Genomic DNA, 16,907 nt, shown 5'->3' on the forward strand with positions numbered 1-16,907 from the left:
AGCATGTTCTCTGTAAATCACAGTCTTAAAAGAATTGTCTGGGAGCAATAACAGATGAAGTGATTTATCTAGAGTCACAGAATCTGTGTCTGAGACAGAACTTGAACTTAGATTTTTCTGGTTTTGAGGTCAGTTCTCTCATCAAAAGACTTTTAGTATTAAAAGTATGAGTTTTTGTTTTAAGGAATTTGGAATCATTTTAAAAAACTGCATAATTAACTGAATGAAATCCAGTTTCTTCTCTTCTTCCTGTCCATGTTACTATCATCTACAGCATGTGTCCAAGCTATATGTACAAATGGACCAGCTCTACAGTTGCTCATCCAACTGTAATGTCACAATCTGGACAAAAGGCATTCTTTTTACATTACTTTCTTCCTGTGTGAACAAGCCAAACTTCTTTGAATGATTACGAATCTCATTTAACAGTCTGTTATATTCTGGGGCTTGATACAATCAGCATGATCATCTGAAAACAGAAGCATGTGAAAGACCTCATCATTTAGAGGGAACTCCTCTTCCATCTAAACTCTTGTGTTGGACATCTTTCAAGATAATGGCAAATACCTTTGGTGAGCACCGTATCTCCATATTTTTTGCCCATTTTTACATTAATAATCAAAGGGCTGAACAAAGTTTCCTCAATTATAAAATGAGGATAATAACAGGACTTACTTCATAAGATTGAGATTAAAATTTGGAAAGTGCCAAGACATAATTGGACTTAAATACTGATTCCTTCCCCTGTCTCCCTTTGTTTCATCTTTTGTGGAAGTGATTATATGTGATTTTGACATAAGCAACACAAGCCTACTGGAAGTTGGTATTTCAAGGCTACATTTTGCTCTATGAACTGAAATTTTTTTTTAAAGAATAAAAAAATTGGACATTATTTACATTTTAGTCAATTATATAATCTATAACTGTCTGGTCTGTTTGAAAAAGCCTGCTAGTTCTCTTCTCACATTTTTTATTAAAGCAACGAAATCCTCAGTATTGAGGATCTGTGTATATCATTCTCAGAAAGTAGGTAGGTGGTTCAGTAGCCTTTCACTGGGTAACTGTTCACTTCTGAACTTTTTCACCTTTTTGAGGTGGTAATTCTCTCTCTCCAAATATCTTGAAAGATATTTAAAATTTATGTCTTAAAGCATTCAAATTGTGGTGTCTTCAACACAAATCTCTTCTTGCTATATTTTGTGCTGTCATGTTCTTTTAAACTTTTGTTTTCTTAGACATTCCAACTTCTTTAGGCTGCAAAGTGAGGACTAAGATGCTAAAATCCAAATATAGGAGATGCACTAGCAGAGATGAAGAATAATTTGCTTACAGAAATGCTGACAAACATTTCCAATGTTTTGGTTTGTCATCTTCCTTCTTGTTTAATTTTTAACCACTCTTGTGATGATCAGGTTTAATTAGGTCTCATTATGTCAAGTTTTCTGCCATCATACTTTCTATTTCTTCCTGCTAGTTTATGTAAGTTAAACAAGCTCTTATTAAATGTCTATTATATGCCAGTCACCTTGAAAGAAACAGACCCTTTACTCAAGGAGTTTTACTTCTACTGGTGAGAAAAGTACAAAATTGAGTTAATAAAAATATTTAAAAATAAATACAAAGTCATCAAGAGAGTAAGAGAGAAACATTATATGTGGGAAGAGGCACTTGAGATTAGTCTTAAAGGGAGCTGGGGCAGCATTTCCAGCGTAAGGGGCAATCTGAGAAAAGGGAAAGGCAGAAGATGGAATGTTGTGTACAAGAAATCGCAGCCTGGTCTATAAAGTATGATAGTGAAGTAATGTAAAATAAGTCTAAAAAGAGATTAGAGGCAGACAGTAAGGGACTTTCAATGCCAAATAGAGGAACCTGCACTATTTACTAGCAGAAAAAGACAATTACTGAAACTTCTTAATTAGGGGAATAATGTCAGACTGGAGTTTTAGTAATATCTATTTGCAGAAAGGACTGGACAGGAGAGACTGAAAACAGGGAATAATCAGGAAATGATTGCATCAGTCTATGTTTTCAAGGTATAAGAACCTGAATTAGGGGAAATGGCTGATTAAAGAGATAAAAGAGAAGAGGACAGAGGGGAGTGTGTGGATGTAGAATCAAAAGAACTTGGCAGCTGATTAAATATAAGGGGAAGATGACGAAGAACTAAGAATGGAAGATAATGCCAAGATTGGGAGCTTGGTCATTGGAAAGGTTTGCTTTATAGCAACAGTTAATTTAGAAAGAGGGGTGGGTTTAGGAGAGAGGAAATAAAATCTATGTGAAGGCTGGAAACAAAGGCAGAAATAACTGAACTAATGGGGAGCTAATGTGATTATCAAGAGAGGGTATTCAGAACAAAAACAGGAGGGCTCAGGAAACTGAGCTAGGGGAGTACTCGTGTAAACATCAATGAAAAGGGGACACATGTTAATAAAGCCAAGAAGACAGAAGAAATTATCAGACTGGTAGAAAGGTACAAAGAAACAACAGTCATGCAAGTCAAGGGAGAGAGTATCTCCAGGGGTAAACATGATATAAAGGCTAAGAATGATGACATCTGAGAAAAGGCCATTAGTTCTGGCAGTTAAGAGATAGATAAGCTTTGGCAAGAAATTTCAGTCAAGTTGTGGAGTCAAAATCAGACTTCAAAAGAATAAGAGGTAAAGGGTAAGTGGAAAGCACAAATGTAGATATTAAAAGGAGAAGAGATTGAGGGGAACTAGTTCAATAACACTGGAAAGAAATTTAGAACTATACTCAAAGAATTTAGTTTATATCCTTTAAGTCATCAAAATTACTACTAGTTTTATATTCCAAAGAGATCAAAGAAAAAAAGAAAAACAGCCACCCAAGCAAAAATATTAACACCTATTCTTTTTGTTGTAGCAAAGAGCTAGAGACAAAGGAGATACCCTCCTTCCAGAGGGATGTGATATTTTTGACATGGCAAATGTGTATGTATTTGTTTTACTTTATCATACTTATTTGTTATTAAGATTCCCCCCCCCTTTTTATTGGAGGGAGGGATTTGGGGGAAAAAGAGAAGAGCTAGTGAACATATTGCCAAAAAATAAGAGGGTCAACTGAAGCATTTAATAAATGTACTAAAAAGAAAAAAATTCAGATGCAAACACTATCAAGATACTTCATAAAGTAACATTGGCCATATCATATTTCAATAACAACACATTCTAAATTAATGTGACCTTGATATTAAATATCAGATTATAAAAAAATTATGAGAAGCAGATTACATATAACTCACATCTATGAGATGAATTTTAAACCAAATAAAGGATAGAAATGATTCTCAAAGATAAAGTAGATAATTTTGATTTCATGAAATTGAAAAGTTTTTTGCAGATAAAATCAGTACATTTAGGATAAGAAAAACAGTCAAAGGGGGGGAAATTTTTATATCACATTTATCTCAAAAAAAGAATTGCAAACTATGAAACACAGTATGAAATGCTCCAAATCACTAATAAGAAGAGAATTAATATCAAAACAATCATTAAGTGTTCACTTCATACTTTGTAAACTGATAAATAAATTTTAAAAAAGGCAACAGTCAAGTTTCGGAGGAATTGTGGGAAGATAGGCACACTCATACATATCTGATATAGCTGAGCAGTGATACAAACATTTTGGAAAACAATTTGGAATTCTACAAAGAAAATAAAATGTTTGATCATAAAATTAAAAAAAAACCCACTGATAAGAACAAAGTCTCTATACAAAATATTTATAGCACCATCTTTTGTGATAGCAAAAAAGTGGAAACAAAGTAGGTACCCATCAATTAGGAAATGCCTAAATAAATTGTACATGAATGTAACAGAATATTACTGTGCTATAAGAAAGCATGAATCTGATGAATATGGAGAAGCATGGAAAAGATCTACATGAACTGATACAGAGTAAAGTAATCTGGGCCAAGAAAAGAACTAAAACAATGATGTAAATGGAAAGAATCACTTAAAAAATATACACACACACACACATACATATATCTCAAAAGTTGAGTGTTACATAATTATAATGAATAAGCATGGCTCAAAAGAAAAGAAATGGGTAATACTGAAATCACCCCTTCACAAAGGTAGAAGATTCATAGGTCTTGTATTTTATATGCATTTTTACACTTTTTTCCAGTGCTGTTTGGATATGCTGATTTTCCCTCTTCTTTTGTCCTTTTTTTAGAGATGGAGGATGGGCTTTAAAAATTTATATGGAATTTATTTATATGGAGTAACCTCTCTGGGAAGAGGAACAGGCAGGTAAAGAAGAGATACTGGAGAAAACCATAATATAAAAAATTGTTAAAAACAAATGAGGAATGTGTGTGAAAATTTTTTATATATGCACACACACACACACACATATATAAAATGAGCTATATGAAATCAAGATAAATCATTTCACATTTAATCTTTTATTTTGTATATGGAATTAAATTCAGAACAAAAGCTTTTTTGAAAAGAGAAATACAGGAACATTACTTTGAGGAGAGGGCAGAGTTAAGTGAAGGTTTTTTTAATGATAGAGAAAACAGAGCATATTTCTAGGCACTGGGGAAAGAACAGTAGATACAGAATAAAGATTAGAGAGGAAATAAGTGAAGAAAGGGATTATCCTTCTAGAAGAGATATGATCAAAGGTAAAATTTGGAGTATTGGTCTTGACAGAAACAGTCAACTCTAGAGCAAAAATTAGTCAATAACCTTTTATTAATAACATACTATGTGTCAAGTACTATATAAGCTCTGGAGATAAAAAGAAAGGTAAAAAACAGTCCCTGCCCTTGAGGAGCTCACAATAATATCTTTGAGAGCTGATGAGATCACCAAGTGAAATAGGAAGGGAGGGAAATAGGAGGGAGAAGAGAAGAGATCTAAAAACAAAGAGCACCAAGGGACACTTATGGTGAGCAGGTACAATTCATATAAAGATCTAGCAAAGGAATCTGAAAATGGTTAGAAAGATTAGAGAAATAGGAGAGTAATGTCCCCAAAACATAGGGGAAAAAAAAGTAATAAGAGGGTGACTGATAGTGCCAAAGGCTGCAGAGGCTTAAAAAATTAAAAAATAATAATAATAATAACAAGGAAAGATATAAGTCCACTGGATTTAACAATTAGAGGGACCCCTGGTAACTTTGGAGAGAACTGTTTTGGTTGAGTGGTAGTTGGGGAAAGAAGTTTTCACATAAACAACTTTGAATTTTGAATTACATAGATACAGAGAAGGGAAGAAAAGTGTCTGCTAGCTACATGGCAGTAGATTGTTACATCCATTAAAGTAGTAAGGGAAACTGTTTTTCTCAGACCCACACCAGGTGATGGACCTGGGCCATTCTGGATAGATAGGAAGCCTAGTGTTTGGATCTTTATTGGTTATGAGGCAGCTGATTTATTTCCTTCAGCAACACTATTTTATATATATATATATATATTTTTTTTAAACCATCATCGCAACACTATTTTATATATATATATATATTTTTTAAACCATCATCCTCTGTAGAATTTCACAAATGAGTTCAAAATCTAAGTTGGTATTATCCTTAGTTATCTTTCTGTTTTACAAGGAGATCAAATGTTTGCTAACTTAGGCAATTTTTAGGCTTTTTTGGACCCATCACTGTGGCAAATAATTTATATTAAACTTCCACAGGAAATAGTGACAGACTGTCTATGTATGTTCTTGTACCTGTTTCTTATTTTTTCCACATCGGTTTAACTATATCAGTCTAAAGTTGTTTTAATTAAATTCCTTTTTTAATTTTTATTCTTTTTTTTATTTTTTTGGTATTTGCTCTAAGAAGTTGACTTGGGTTTGTTTGATTTTTTTTTTTAATTTTGGATTGATTTTTTGATTTATTTTTGAAACATATGCATAGATAATTTTCAACATTCACCTTTGCAAAAAACCTTGTATTGGAAAAAAAAATTTTTTCCTTCCCTTCTTCTTACCCCCTCCCCTAGACAACAAGTAATCCAATATGTTAAATATGTGCAATTAGAAGTTGACTTGTTATACAAACATGAGACTTAACTGTTAAGGACTTACCAATTTGGGGCTTTTTTGTAATGTTATTTGGTATTTTGCTTTGTCTACTACCTTCAATTTTTTCATGAAAATATTTATAATATACAGGAATGTGTGTGTGTGTGTGTGTGTGTGTGTGTGTGTGTGTGTGTGTGTGTGTGTGTAAACCTTTGCATTCTTTATTTCTTTCATAAACAATTTTTAATTGATTTTTTCCACCCTTCCCTGTATCCACTTTCACATTTAAATTACTAAGTATTAAAATATATGCTGACTTAATAGAGAAATTTTTATCAAGTTTTTCATATAATTTCTTTATTTCCTCACCCTCTGCAACAGACATAGGCAAGTTAAGACATAATTATCTTGGCAGTGATCTTAAAAAAAAAAAAAAAAAGTTCATCATGAGAAATGCAATGCAAGATTATCAAGCATCTCAAGAAATGATATTTCTTGTTATCTTTGGACAGTGAGTGCCTTCTAATTTCATTCAGAGCATTATTGCTAAATTTCTATAATTCTTTTAGTAGCAAGTTGAAATAGGTATTTATATCAAGTTAAAAACCCTATGAATCTTAGCATCTTCTGTTTCCTTTTCCACCAGTAACTGCAGAAACAGAAGGGTGACAGTCACACAGGACTAAGGACCATTTTGAAATTTTCTTTGCTGAACTTCTTTGGCCAAAGAATCTATCACATAGTGGTCAATCTCTAATAATACACTTTTCCATATTTGAGAAGGGTAGTCCTCACAAAACAGTCTGTCTTCAACACAGTAACTGCCCTTCTAGCACAGTAGAATCTTCCAAGCAGTGGGCTATAGTGGCATAGCCTTTAAGAATCGTAGAACATCTCCATACCACAATAAGCATTATTATTATTTTAATTTAAGGTGACCAGTCCTAATGGGATACAGGCATGGAGAAAAAAAACAGAGATGTACTACATGGTACCTCTTGACACAAGTACATGTATTTTAAAAACTGACCTTCATTCCATTCCAAGGGAAAAAAAATCATGCACTATCTTGTTTTTGTTTGTTTGTTTTTGTTTTTTAAATTTTTAAGCCCTTCTCATCCATGTCCTTTCTATTAGGCTAAAAGACTGATAGCATCTGTAGGCCAGACAATGACAAAGCTATTCATCAAAGCCAAAATGCAGACAAGTTCCCTTGTAAGACTCCTGCAAATTGTCATAATATAAAAGCCTATAAAGGGGAAGAGGGATTCTTTATTAAATTCCCCATAGCAATGTGTACTCTGTTTCTAAGTAAATATTCTATTAACCTGTCTACTCCTATCTACTAGCCTATGGTTTTTATTGTCCATATGGATGTTTGTATAAAGTACTGTAATATCTGGGTCTATATTACTTATGCATGTAAAAGCTTATTTCTGATGTTTATCAATTACTAGAAGTCATACTCAAAATGTTACAAAAAAGCTGGTAGAAAAGAATCACATTAAACTTTCACAGTAATGAAGAAGTACTATAGATGATAAAGGTATTGTCATTTAAGCAGGTGAATATTAAAAACTGATATTTCCCAACATACATATTAAGATGTTTAAATGTGATTCAGGTCTTGTTTACTCTTTACCCAGTTAATCTGATTATCAGCCTTCTATGCTCTTTTTTAGACACTGATATCAACCTTCACATAAAAGACATGAAATTTCACTTTAATTTCAAGTATTATCTAGGCATTGGTTCTCAGCTAGGAAATATATATATTAGTAATAACATCTCAAAACATGCAGAGCCCAAAGTTGAGACAAAAGGGATCTTGTTTTGTCTAATTTATCAGATGAATAAGGAGGGTGCCACATTAAGTTACATGATAAACATTGAACATGTAGCTACATTGACTTTTAAGAAGTTATTAAGAGAACCACTTTAGATCTTCCTTACCATTGCTTTGTAATATCGAACATCATGACTACACCATTACAGTTCTTATATACATCCAGGAACTCAGCATCCAGAGCCATCTCTGATTCTGCCTAGGAAGAGCAAGGAACAAAGGTCACAAATGATTCCATTCTCCCAAAGGCATTTATAGACTTTTTCTGAAACTCAAAAAATTTTTTAAAGGCTAAGTAGGGTAGGTGTCTTTGATTAAAAAAATAAAAATATTCTGTCATTTACACTAATTATCAACAATATTCAGCCAGCAAGATTCAGAAGGTTACATGTTGTTGTTATATCAACAAATTATTATTCAGAAGCAAGGAAAAAAAAATACTTGAGTGGGCAGTTCTTCTGGAACAGGATATTTCTTCCAGTATGGCTCATAACATGTTTCCAGAGAACTTTTACAGGGTATAATTAGCAAAAACTCTTCCTAGTGTCTTATTCCCTATCTATTGTATTGGCCATGTGCCCCTAGGAAAGAATAAATTAATAACTTCAGTCTTCTGACAAAAGTCTTATGTATTCCTAAAGGATTTCAATCCAACCTTTCTATTCAATCAAGACAGAATTTTATTCTAAAATTATCTTCAGACACCACAGCTAGATGGTGATATCCAGTAACATTGCATGTCATAGCTAGGGTGCAGAACTCTGTATTAAATAGTACCTATTTACAAAGTACCTGAAATTTCTGTGGTACAGCACTGGACTGGGGTTCATAAAATATATGTGCTCTTTAACAGTGGCTTTGTCACTATCTCAATCTATGATCTGGACAAGATACTTAATTTCTTTGTTAAGAGTCTCTGTTCTCTGCCTATAACATGCCTATGTGGCATTTAAATATCGTATTATATGACAATGCCTGCTTTATCTTACAAGAATATTATGGGAGCAAAAATGACAAAAATAAGTGAAAGCACAATGAAACACTTAAAAAGTTAAAAACTTCAAATTATTATATTCAATACCTCAAAACTTTTATCATTTCAAGTAGTATGGTTATTATTTTATTAATGAAGACTGAAATCCGACTCCCTCCAAACAACCTTATCTAAGTTTTCACAACTGCTTTGACAAAAAAAAACAAAAAACAAAAAAAAAAAAAACACTTTATGGCCAAACTTCTAGTAATAATCTCCCAGAACCCTGGTTAGAATGATCCTTAAAAGATAGATAGACAATTTTATCTCAATATTATCTTCAAAGTTTTCCAGCTTGGTGGGTAGGACCATAGTCCCTCAAGAACATAAATTTACCTCCATTACACAAAAATTATTTTAGTGACTGGAAATTGGGCCTTACATAAGATTTTACAACTGGTTTTTAAGGTGGCAATAGAGAAACACCATTACAGATGTCTTGCTGGTAAGCATCTGAAACAAAGTCTATACTTTCTAAATTCAGTTTCTGAATTCTAGCAACCCACAGGCCATACCATAGCCCAACATGTTGCCATGTAAATGAGAAGTATCTAGCAGCTGTAAAGTACTAGTACATCTCTGATAGAAAGAAGGGTCCATGTTCACTGTGAACTAAGGATATCTTTTGATTACTTCAACTCATTTTCAGAGAGTTGATGCTGCTGAAATTGTCTCAAGAGTCTAAAAGATGGATATATCTTGAAGTCAATTTTTTCACTTTCAAATATGCTTACAAGCTAAGATTTTTGTGAAGGCAATTCAAGGGTTATCAAGTAACTTAAAATACAACTCAGGAAAACTCCATTATTGGTAGTCATTCCTGGGTATAAAGAAAAAGTAATATATACTTCACTAACACTTGTTAGTTCAGATGGCATTTGACATAACTGAGTAATAGATACAAGTAGTCTCTAACAAAATGGACAAGACACACAAATGGACAACTAGCACCATCTGCATCTGTTCTTACCATATACGGGCTCTGAGGAGATTCAACAATAGTCATTTCCTGAAGTAGGAATATCTGATCTGGACACTTATGAGAAAAGTAAAGATGAGGGAAATGTGGGAGGAGGTCCATAATAATAAAGGGGCATCATTAGAAAGTTGAAAATATATCAGTTTTTATAGGATTATCAAATAAACTAATTTGGAACTACATCATGTGCATTAAAACATGTAACATTAAGAAAATAGAGAGCTCAGGGAAGATAAAGAACTGGTATCTCAAATGGCTTACCTCCTGGGGATCATTTTCCAGTTTCAAACCATCTCCTCGTTTTTTGCACTTTCCTTATTAAAAGACAGAAATAAATTATGGACTTGAAGTGCCAAATATATAAAAATGCAGAAGTGCCTAATGGGATGGAGTGTCCTCCCTACCTCCTTTCTCTCTCATATCCATATGAAACAAGCTGTTTCTGTTGTGTAATTATAGAATCCAAAGAGAACTCATCAGCTAATGAGGCAACTCTCTCATTACATTTCTAGTCTTAAGAACTTGAAACATTTTACTGGATGGATTCTCTCTAAACGGTTTCACATGAATGTCAACAAAATGAAAGGTAAGGTGAAAACCAAAACCTTGCCCTAGGCAATCTAACAGCAATCTAACTCTGATTAAGGGACTAGCATGAGGCAGCTGCCTAAAAACAAACTATATCTATTATAATTGCTCTTTACTCGGTTTCAGCTGAAAGTAAAAGGCACAATTATTTCAAAACTGAAATGCAGCATAAATTAAGATGCAAAGAGGTTCAATGTAAATGTGCAAACTACTTTAAAACAAAAGACAGAAAAACCAGGTTGCACTGACCTGAAGCCCTAGTGCATGACAAAGCAGGGTTTCAATAAGGTGTTGGAAAAACTGTGTTAAGCACCTTCATATGAACTGCTTCTAGTGAATTCAGCAGCAAAAATGATCATAAGTCTGCAAGGACTGGCCTAGGAGGAAAGGTAAGGTCTCAATATTTTAAAATTAGTTCCTAGACCTGTTTTAAGAAAAAATTTAAGAGAAAGCCAAGGAACCTTTTTATGATGGGCATCTATAGAAACATGAAAAAGTTAACAAGTTAACTCTGACTTCCTTCTCCTTTTTGTCACTGACTTAATTACTATTGTATACCAGTGATGGCACAGGGATATGGATCTGCATTATAATTGTTAAACCAGAGGAAGAGATCAGAAAGAATTTCTGAAACATTTTTAACCTTTTAAATCCTTCTTTCTATGTTCTGCACCATCTCCTCCTTCCCTGAGAAAATCAGAGGGGAAAATATTTCACCAGATAAAAAATACAGATTACCTAATAGTTCCTTAAAAGCCAATACTGGGGTTTTATCACATCATTTTGGGTAAAGATGAAACAATCATGATTAAAAACAGGGGAACTAGCTCAAAGGCTTTTATTCATTGGAATCAAGTAAGTGGTTTTTCCACTACCAAAGGAAAAAAATGTTTCAGTGAAAATAAAACTGCTTACCTTTAAATCTGAAAGTATCACATTATTGCTATGAGAATGTCAATACTTTCTGATACATGGAATATAGAGATAGAAAAGACACTAAGGGATAAAGTACCTCTAAGTAGAACTTCAAGCCATCCAAAACAGGTGGCTATGTACTTCATTTTTATAAAGGTTCACAGGAAAGGAATTTTAAAATAATCTCTCAATTACTCTTCATTAGTCATCTTCCTTTTGAGAATCCTTTCTATATAGAAAAATGGTCAGTTTGGCATTTTTCTCAATATACTCTCTCGGTGGTCTCTTTCAATTCTCAAAGATTTAATTCTCATCTCTGAGCAGGTGATGCCTAGATTTATATATCCTTTTTCATCAGCTGGGGTTTGGTGACTTGCCCAGGGTCACACAGCTACTAAGTATCTAAGGCTAAATTTGAACTCAAGATATTTCTGGCTCCAGGACTGGTGCTTTGTCCACTGTGCCACCTAACTGTTCCCGATCTCTCTCTTGAATTCCAATTCCTTCATATCATTTTTAACTGGATGTTCCAAAAACATTTCAAACTCATCATTTTTACAATAATTCTTTCCTCTTAAACCTAATCCTTTTCTGGATTTCCTAATTTCAGATAAGGGCAAAATCCTTCCAGCAGCCACTCAGGTTCAAAACTGTTATATAGTCTTTTCTTCAACTCAACTTACATATCCAATCAATTTTTAAGCCTTGTTGACTGTCTTTTATTTACTTTAGGATCAAATACAAATACAAACTGTTTAGTCTTCACTATTTGGTTCCAGCCTATCCTTCCAGATTTATGCTGTATTATAAATAACTCTCTTTCACTTGTACTTTGGTTCTGCTTCAATGATCTTCCTGCTGTCTGTCACCCACAACACTCCATCTCTTATCTCTGTGCCTCTGCACATGCTCTCTATTTTGCTAGAAGCAGATTATTCCATACCTTCACCTCTTAGAATCCTTAGTTTCTTTCAAAGTTCAGCTTAAGTATCACCTCACACACGAAGTTTCCCAGATAGAATTACCGTGAATATAATTTTTATGGACATGTACATGTACCTCAATAGTATCTAACTTCCTTGAGGGGGAAGATCTTTTTTTTTTTTTTTTTTCCTTGCTGTTTCCTCTTTTACAGGCAAAACAATTACAATTCCTTTAATTCTTTAAAGATATTTTCCAAACCCCTTCCAATTTTATGTTCATTTTTGGACTACCAATCATCTCTCTTAATGAACAAAAGAAAAAAAAAAATCAACCATGCTTTCCCATTATACCATATATTAATTTATGTGTTTAAGAGGACTTGTGGAAAAACGCACTAAGTAGAAAAAACCTAAAGACTGGCCTTGGAGGCAGTAACATACAGTCTAAATAAGTCACTATTTCTCTGTGCCCCAGGAAACCCTTAGACAGCTATCCAAGATTACATGCTGTAGAAAAGTTGCTCTTTAGCTATGGTAGAGAAAGCTTTCTCACTAATAATAGTTCTTTATATTAACGGGGAAAAAAAAAGGACTTATAATAAGATACAAAAATTTCAGATTCAAATTTACTTGAAAAAAATACCAAGTTCTCCTTAGCAAAAGCTATTGTGATGTGAAGGGATAGTGGTTCTAGATTTTTATTTCTTTTCTCTTTAGGATAATGATATCAGCCTCAAACATACACAGAAGTGCCATTTTAGTATCAACAATATATTCTTTGTATATAAGTCTGTCTGAATGAATGCAAAAGCATTTATTATGCACTATGTGCTAAGCATTGTGCTAAGTATTAGAAATGCAAATCTACAAAGTAAAAAACAGCTCTTGCTAATCAGTAGTTTACATTCTTATGGAAGAAACAACACTTTGTTTTTTTTAAAGCAGACTTTGAAGAAGCAAAGGACAGAAATGGGACAAGCTGCCCTGGCACCTTGGTTAACCATATAGCTAAAGTGAAAAATTGCTTTTACCAGAATCAATATTATAACAAAGGAACACTGCAAGGTTATGGAGCAGTTTTCTGAGAAAGCTAGGCAGTTTTAATTGGCTGTTTAAAGTAAATAATCTATCCTTTACAAAATACTCAAATGATTATTACAAACTCGTAATGTTTCAAATTGGGCTGCCTCATGGCTCACTTAATATCACATCTCCTTATCATTCTGATATTAATTTTAAAAATCAGCTTCATTAAGTGATTAAAAAATGGTTAAATAAGTGAACCTAACAAGAGTTTAGAATTACTGTTAACTGAAGTGCCTCAATTCCACTCCAGCAATTCTAAGCTTCACCAATTAAAAACAGTACACTGGTGTTCAAATTATACTTTTAACATAAGTAAGGATGACAGATCCTGAGAGGGATATAGGGTTGTCTTTCCACCTAAAAAAAATTTAAATTCAATATTGACAGGATGTTATTTTTAAAAGAACACTAAAAGGAGAGCCAGTAAGCATATTTGAAACTTAGAGCTCTGTGATTTGACATTACTAGTAAACATCAAGAACAAGAGAACAAAAACCAGGTAATAGTATGCTTCCCTCTAAGGGTTAATAAGCAAATGGGCAAAAATAATCAGGTAAGAAGTTTTCTTAATACACATTTACATGCATCTATTATTAAATATTAACTTGTTTTTCCATTTCCTCTCAGTCCTGTTTGTCTTAAGCCAATTTAAGCCATATTGCCCTTTTTCCAAAAAGAAAAAAAAAAAAAAAAAAAGTTAATTTCTGTGAGAAACTAACACTGGGCCACTGAGCTGCCTCAGTCCTTTTATGTTTAGGTTTCAGGTGCCAATTAGATTTCTAAGAGTCAAATTGACTTTGCTATGCACCTCATCTCTAAGTTGGCAAGTAGTACTAACTGATGCTTACTTAGCCAATAATAACTTATGAAAGAGAACCATGTATTTCTTTAGGACATGCTTAAAGGCAATGTCTGGTACTATAAGTGTATTATTACATCTTAAAATATAGTGAAAATACAAGTATAGGTTTGAGAGGGTTTTCAAACTGTTCTATGAATGTTTACCCTAAGAGTTAAAAGAAAGAATGGTGATAATAGATATATTATATTTTGCAACTCCTCAGATCTTTCAGATTTACAAGAGCCTCCTATATCATTATAGGGGCATCAAGTATATTTCAGAACAGGATGCTTTATTTTTGTATTAGGGATCCATTCTAAAAATGTTTTAGGATAGTGAAAATAAAGACAATTTTTTCCCCCCATCCAAATTCAACCCCTGAAATCTACCTGTGAAACCTAGGTTAAGCTCCTGCTTTGATGTATTCCCCAGCCTAAGGGAAAGAGGAGGAAAAACTACCAGCTAAAAACAATTTATAAGATTTAATCAACACCCCAAGCCCCACAGATAGCTAATAAATAAATGCACACAACTAGAAAGCAAAACCAAACCAAAACAAAAAGGCAATTCAATCTATTACTCAGGAAATTACTGTCCTTCAAGACAATAATTGCACTTCAAGATAAAGAAAAAATACTTTTAGTTTAGGGATAATTAAAATCTGTACTACAAAACAATGCAGTGCTGAACCACATTGTTCACTAGATATACAAAAAACCAAACCCACTTCTTGAATTCTTACAGCAGCCTGGAGGGAAAAATAAACCAACAGCAAGGCTAGGAAGCAAACACTTAAGTTAAATACAAGCTAGCAGATTCCCAAAAATCACCAAATGGTTGCAAAAGAATACTGCCTTTTTCATAATATAGGACAATAACTGGACCTTTGAATAGTAAGACATTTTGTTAATTCTCTGGGAAGCAACTTCTAAAATATGCTAAAAGCACTGCAGAAAAGAGTTTTTAAAGTATGTCAACACAAGGCTAAATTGGAATGGCTTAATGTTCTTCTAGATGAATTTCATTACCACAACTTAACAATGAAAACAAGGTGATTAAAAAAATTTTTGTACTAAAATCAGTTCTAAATAGTTCTTTATCCATTAAATCTTTAATAATATATATTATTTAATATGTATTAATATATATATATAATATATATATTATTTAATAATATATAATATTATATCCCAGGAAGAATATCTGGGAAATAAAGATGAATTAAGCTAGAAACTACTAGCATGAAAAGTACATGTTCAAACATATTTCTAGTGTTTGCCATTTCAAATAAAGCCTTGTAATTGGAGGATGGCATGCAACTATCAATATGTGTTAAAGATAAGATCTTGGAAAAGGTAAGAAAAAGACCAGATCTTATTCAGCACTACACTGCAAAAATGCTTTAATAATGCAAGGCTAATGCAACTAGTATAAATTCTCACCTAAAGAATCACAGAGGAGAAATTTTTGCCCTAAGCATAAGAAGAAATAAAAAATGAGATTGTTAATCATTAATCAATGAAACTTCAGAAATTTTATTAAATAGCATTTCATTAAAAGGCTAGAAAAAATATTCCTACCCATTCCCTCACTCTTTGTTATGGACTAAAACTTATTCTCTGTCAGTTGTTTTCTTACTTCCCCTTAAAAACCAGTAAACTATTTAAGTTTCAAGACAACATCTGATGGAGTCTGGTATTAGTTTCTATGTTTTTATTCCACAACTGAAAAAGTACTGCAGGAATAATGCTGATGCTATTTTATCTCTTAGGAGTCAAAAAGAATATTTTTTTTTGTGATGAGAGAAAAAAATTCTGAGCTATGTTTTGAATATCTTTTTTGAGGTAACAGGAGCTGTGAACCTAAGGACCAATGAATACAGGACAGTAGAATAACCTAATTCTTATACCTCAATTCTTGGCATTTCATAAGGATGATGTTCTAGTAAAAATATTCCATGTGAATCTCTCCAGTTTTATATGTCAACTTCAGAACTCGTGATTTGACAGGTTTCCTTACATTTAAGAATTTAGGACAGTGTTTAAGATCACATTTCTAAAATACAACTGTCTTGAATAAATCTATTCTTTTGCCTGATTTATCAGGATTAAGCCCAAATTTAAAGAAAGAAACTTTGGCAAAGTAACCAGAAATGTTAATTTTAAAAGAATTAAATAAAATTGAATAAAGGATATGCTCTTGACTCCTATCTTATATGCTGTGGCATTAGGGGAGTTTGTTTTGTTTTATTCTACCTTAAGAGCTAATATAGCATATTAAAACCATAAACAGAATAAAAGATAATTTTGAACCAGCAGAACCAGAGATTTAGTTTGATAATGAATGTACAACATCCATTTCATAAAACTGTATATAATCAAGGCTGTTTGAAACAGAGGAAAAAAATTTCCCAGAATTTTAAAAGGATAAAAGCAAAGAAAAAAATTACACGGATCTTCATGCATAAAACACATCAAACGTAGGACTTTAGGTTAAAAAGGGAGAGGATGACTTACCCTTGTCAACTACATCCCAGACTTCAACTTTTACAATGTCATCTGTGGCTAAAATGAGAAAAAAAAAGATTATTAGAAGTGTATACTAATTTGGAACTATGCCCAAAGGGCTGTAAAACTGTTCATACTCTTTGATCCAGCACTGTGACTCTATTGAATCTGTATTCCAAA

At 32.9% G+C, this 16,907-nt stretch overlaps 1 protein-coding gene across 7 annotated transcripts in view; it reads right to left on the reverse strand.

Moving 5' to 3' along the window:
- Positions 1 to 16,907, reverse strand: part of RABL6 (RAB, member RAS oncogene family like 6) — an 80,108-nt gene that overhangs the window by 43,751 nt on the left and 19,450 nt on the right. For 4 of the 7 annotated variants that reach the window (XM_074289119.1, XM_074289115.1, XM_074289113.1 and 1 more), the window contains exons 3-6: positions 16,737 to 16,784; positions 15,663 to 15,692; positions 10,129 to 10,181; positions 7,963 to 8,054 (exon numbers count right to left, since the gene is read on the reverse strand). In XM_074289119.1, the coding sequence (XP_074145220.1) occupies positions 7,963 to 8,054; positions 10,129 to 10,181; positions 15,663 to 15,692; positions 16,737 to 16,784 (223 nt within the window). The remainder of the gene's footprint in view (positions 1 to 7,962; positions 8,055 to 10,128; positions 10,182 to 15,662; positions 15,693 to 16,736; positions 16,785 to 16,907) is intronic. The other 3 variants (XM_074289116.1, XM_074289114.1, XM_074289118.1) reach the window with 1 other exon arrangement.

This window comes from Sminthopsis crassicaudata, chromosome 2 (assembly GCF_048593235.1).
Source record: "Sminthopsis crassicaudata isolate SCR6 chromosome 2, ASM4859323v1, whole genome shotgun sequence".
Classification (NCBI taxonomy): Eukaryota; Metazoa; Chordata; class Mammalia; order Dasyuromorphia; family Dasyuridae; genus Sminthopsis; species Sminthopsis crassicaudata.